Source organism: Orbicella franksi, unplaced genomic scaffold, assembly GCF_964199315.1.
Source record: "Orbicella franksi unplaced genomic scaffold, jaOrbFran1.1 SCAFFOLD_474, whole genome shotgun sequence".
Lineage (NCBI taxonomy): Eukaryota > Metazoa > Cnidaria > Anthozoa > Scleractinia > Merulinidae > Orbicella > Orbicella franksi.
Window position 1 is genome coordinate 17,442 of NW_027670837.1, and position 4,414 is coordinate 21,855.

The window sequence follows — 4,414 nt, forward strand, 5'->3', positions numbered from 1 at the left end:
ATTCTCAGTGAATTGATTCTCATTTGAACTCTTCATAGAAAGTTGAGAAGTGAATTAATAGGGAGGGGGGTGCATGATCAAAGCTGCAGACTTGCCTTTTATTGTACATGCCATCAGGCTTTGAAGCCTTAATTTTCAAGTCAGCGCGTGTCATAGATGTCTTGAGAATTTCTTAGTTAATCAGACCTTATAATTTTTATTCTCATTGAATTGATTCTCATTTGAACTCTTAAGAAAGTTGAGAAGTGACTCTTGGATCCCTCTGAATAGGATCTTAGTTTATTCTCAGTGAATTGATTCTCATTTGAACTCTTCATAGAAAGTTGAGAAGTGAATTAATAGGGACGGGGGTGCTTGATCAAACCTCCAGACTTGCCTTTTATTGTACATGCCATGAGGGTTTGAAGCCTTAATTTTCAAGTCACTGAAAAAGTGAATATTACTTGATTTGAATGTTGATAGAAAACTGGTAGTGGGCTTGGAGAAATAGTTTTTTTGGTTGAGCTTTGGGTTGAGGAGAATTTGAAGATGCATGTTATACGGACGGCAATGTCGACAGGTACATAGAGTCAGCCTGGTTGAGACATTGTTTTACTTGGGTGGAATGACTGTGTGTATTTTTTAATGAGCCAGGATTTTTAATCAATAAATTCTTGTTCTCTCTCTCTCTCTCTTTCTCTCTGGGCTCTAGGATGGTCCATATTTGTCCTTACTGCGGTCTGACATCCAGCCTATATCCTCCCCGAGGCATTTTTTCTCCATGTTGGTGTCCAAGTCTGCATGTGAATGATTGCAAGACAAGATGTCCACCGACGACTTCCTTTTTTCCAGTAAAAGTAAGCACTCGTTTGCTGTTTACTGCTTGCTTGATGCATAATTTGATGGATCTATTGACTGACTGTGAACTGGATCTATTGTGAAAACAGTCTATTTTTAATGACTTTTTTAGATCACGGAGATTAGTTACCGGTGATGCGATAAAATCTCTTGGTATCTTCAACTAATTTTACGCAATATATTAAGTATCACGCTGTACTAACCTTATCGGTACACAGTAAATACAGCTGTCAATGTTGATCCTTATGAGCGCGTCATTTGAGAATGAACGTGACTCTTTAAAAGCATGGTTCTCAGATCGAAAGCTTTTCGATCATTCCATTCCTGAAGATAGTATCTCTCTTTAAAAGTATGCATTGATAATTTCTTGTCTGGTAGTGAATGCTATACCTTTCAGAAAGATTCAATAAAATAACACTATACAACAGGCTTCGGGAAAGTTTTTAAACTACGGTTTATCACTTCTACCCAATGTGTTTCAAGGTTCTTCTGTTCAATCCGTCCCTTCTTTAAATCGCCTTGTTGAAAGGAATTGGATATGTCCTTCAGTAAACACCCCATTGTTTCAAAAAAGTAACAATGGCTGTTTGGTGTATGCTCTGATCTGTTCCTAGTTTGTATCCACGAGAGAAATGGAAGATGCGATGTGAAGTGCCATGACGTTATCTCACAGATTTCTTCCTTTTTTCTCAAAGCTTTCAGTTCAGGAGTCAAAGCTGGCTTCAGGTTTTAAGACACAGAGCACATTGTGGTCGCTTCATTGATGAACGCGCTAGATAACACTGGGTGATTTGTACCAGCAAGAAGCTCCTTTGCCCTCATTATCTTCTGAATCTCAAGCGAAGAAGGAGCTCGGCTTTACCATAGTCGTCGAGAAAAAGTGAGTTGATTTTGAACCATAAAATAGGTAAACAACATCTTTTACCGACTAGAACAACTGTTCAAGTCGTCAACGCCGGGTTGCTCGTGTTGCTTTCTTGCTGACAAAGAAAAGCCATATTTTTCCTCCACAAAAGCCTCGCCCCTTCCTGTGAGCTATTTATTTTAACTTCGTTTATTTGGCATGTTTTTGCAATGTGAAATTGTGGATAAACTAGAATTTACTTGGAACACTTCCTGATACGCAATTTGGTTTCCTTAGAACACTCTTCCGCAGCTAACACTAAAAAAGAGCGATTCAGTGATGGAAGACTGTTAAAAATGATATTTCTTCACCCCTGGAGTGCTTACTAACAAGGCCGTCAAACAGTCAACAGCACAAGGTAAGAGGGCTTAACAAGATAGAAATAATATACAATGAACTAGAGTAAGGCCATAATACAAGCATTCGAAATCTATTTTTTTACCGCTAAGATTTCAAGCGTAAAATGGGAAATCTGGGTGACGATGAAATATTGAAATGTAGTTCCATAATTAAGGGGGAGTTTAGTAGAGTAGTTTAACACTTAGTTGAGTTGTGCTTAACGTTTATCAAATTCCAGTTAGTAATTAGTGTTTTTGTTATCTTTTTTTCTGCTAGACCTATTTTCCGGATGCGAACAGCGTAAGGCAGCAATACAATCTGGAGGAAAGAATTCCGGCGGCACTTGCTAGGTAAATGTAGTCTTAAAATAAGCTACAAACTAATCAAGGAAGCTTTGTTGTCTTGCAAAGCCAGACTCGAGCCTTAAATGTTGGCTTTTTTAATTGTATTATTTGAAACTCTAAATTTCGATTTTTCTGTTTCTTTTTTAGACCTCGGGCACTTCACGCAATCGGATTACAAAGTCCGGCACTTCGCCTTAGGCCGGTAAGATAAAAATCACATATCGTATTTGTTTCATTTCAGTTCTTAGCACTTTAAACAATTGCGCACAGATTACGAAAGCGCCGGTTATAACAACATTTCAGTGCTTAAATACTTAATACTCATCGAAGTAAATGTAAAGCTGTCTGCTATCATTGATAATTTTGAATGAAATCATTTTAACACCAGCGAAATTCTACAGCTTCTTTATAAATCAAACACCACTAGCGACTTAAGAGCTCTGGTACCGAAATTATTCTGTGCTAAAATACCCAGCTAGGGAAACAGACTACGTAAATAAGCCATTAAAATTGAGTACCATAATCAGATGATTGAGAGGGAGTTTTGTTCGAACCCTGGTAAATAATAATTTTTTTGTTATTTTTGTTCCCCGCTAGGCCCATTTTTCGGATGGAAACAGCGTAGCGAAAACAACTGGAGAAATGAATTCATTGCACTCGGTGGGTGAATGTAGAGATAAAATTAGTAAGCTTACAGACTAAACTTGGACGCTTTCTCGTGTTGCAAAGTAGCTAACAATGTTGACCTACTTAATTGTACTATCTGAAAATCTAAATTGCGATTCTGTTTTTTAGACCTCTGGAGCGTTCGACGCAATCGGATTACGAATTCCTGCACCACCTTCATGGGATGGAAGGGAGACGGTAAGATTCAAATCACATAACTTATTTCAGTTTAAACCAGGTGTTACTAGTTCATCTCAAAAACTCCGTCACAGTTAATTAAGTACTCGTGATAACTTTTACTAAATTTCACTGATGAGTAGGTGCGAATCAATTACGAAAGCGCTAGTTAAGCACTTAACTGGTTAAATACTTAACTGGTCATTTAGTAAATGCAAAGGAATGCAGTCACTGCATGGCTAATTTTGAGTGAAATCATTCTTTGATCGGGCGAATTATGCGGTTTTTGCATAAAGCAAACGCCAATGGCACCAAGTGTGATTTATTTCAAAATCAAAATATATTGAAGGGTATTGAGTTTCCTTCTTGTGGGCTAGTGAAAACTCCGAAATATATCACATTTGCGCGAGTGGAGCATAGCGTACACAACTCTGTGGCGCACAGATGAATGAAGTAGGATTTTGGTTTCCAAAAACTAACAGACCTCTCTTTCCCCCCACAGGCAACTTTCCAAAGTCAGTACTCTGTTTCCGAAGAAATAATCCCAATCCAACAGCGGAAAATCGAACCAGTATCGTGCTATGGAAGTCTTCACTTCGTCTTCGTTGAGGTCTGCGATAAACTATTTCCTAACATTCCTAAAAGTACGATTAAAAGTCGCATGAGAAATCTTGGTCTTAAGCTGTTGAAGGCGCCTCAAGAAATTCAGAACAAGTTGAGAACTGCTAGACCTTACTTGGCCTGTTACAAATTCCTCTCGCTGATTTCCAAACGAGACGTTGTCATTCTTGAAGCTTATCACGATTCACGCGAAGAAAGAAAGGAAAACTCTAAAAAACTGTATGGACCTTTCTTAAGTAATCTTAGTGATAGTATCGATACTAACTACACACACGGGGGAGGACAAAGTCAGAACGTAGGGGACATTTTTTCAAGGGATAATGTAGAGTCCACTATGCCTCCCAAAAAACATGGGTTAAGTACCAATTTCTTAGTAGAAAATCTCTTGAATTCTTCTCCGGGAAGTTTAGCCGTAGAAAAGCCAATGACTGGGTTTTCAGAATCACAGGAACAAATAGTCGATGAGCAGATTTCGACAGACTCGGAACCCGAGTCAAGTTATTCCTCGGACAGCGATACCAATTTC

The 4,414-nt window shown here is 38.5% G+C and overlaps 1 protein-coding gene across 1 annotated transcript; it reads left to right on the forward strand.

Moving 5' to 3' along the window:
* Window positions 1–352: 352 nt before the first annotated feature.
* On the forward strand, window positions 353–4,183 carry LOC145475358 (uncharacterized; the record flags this gene model as incomplete). Its single annotated transcript, XM_081455256.1, has 6 exons — window positions 353–2,099; window positions 2,357–2,430; window positions 2,572–2,626; window positions 3,022–3,084; window positions 3,220–3,288; window positions 3,770–4,183. Coding segments are annotated over exons 4-6 (501 nt in total), but the record flags the coding sequence as incomplete, so codon positions are not given.
* Window positions 4,184–4,414: the final 231 nt, after the last annotated feature.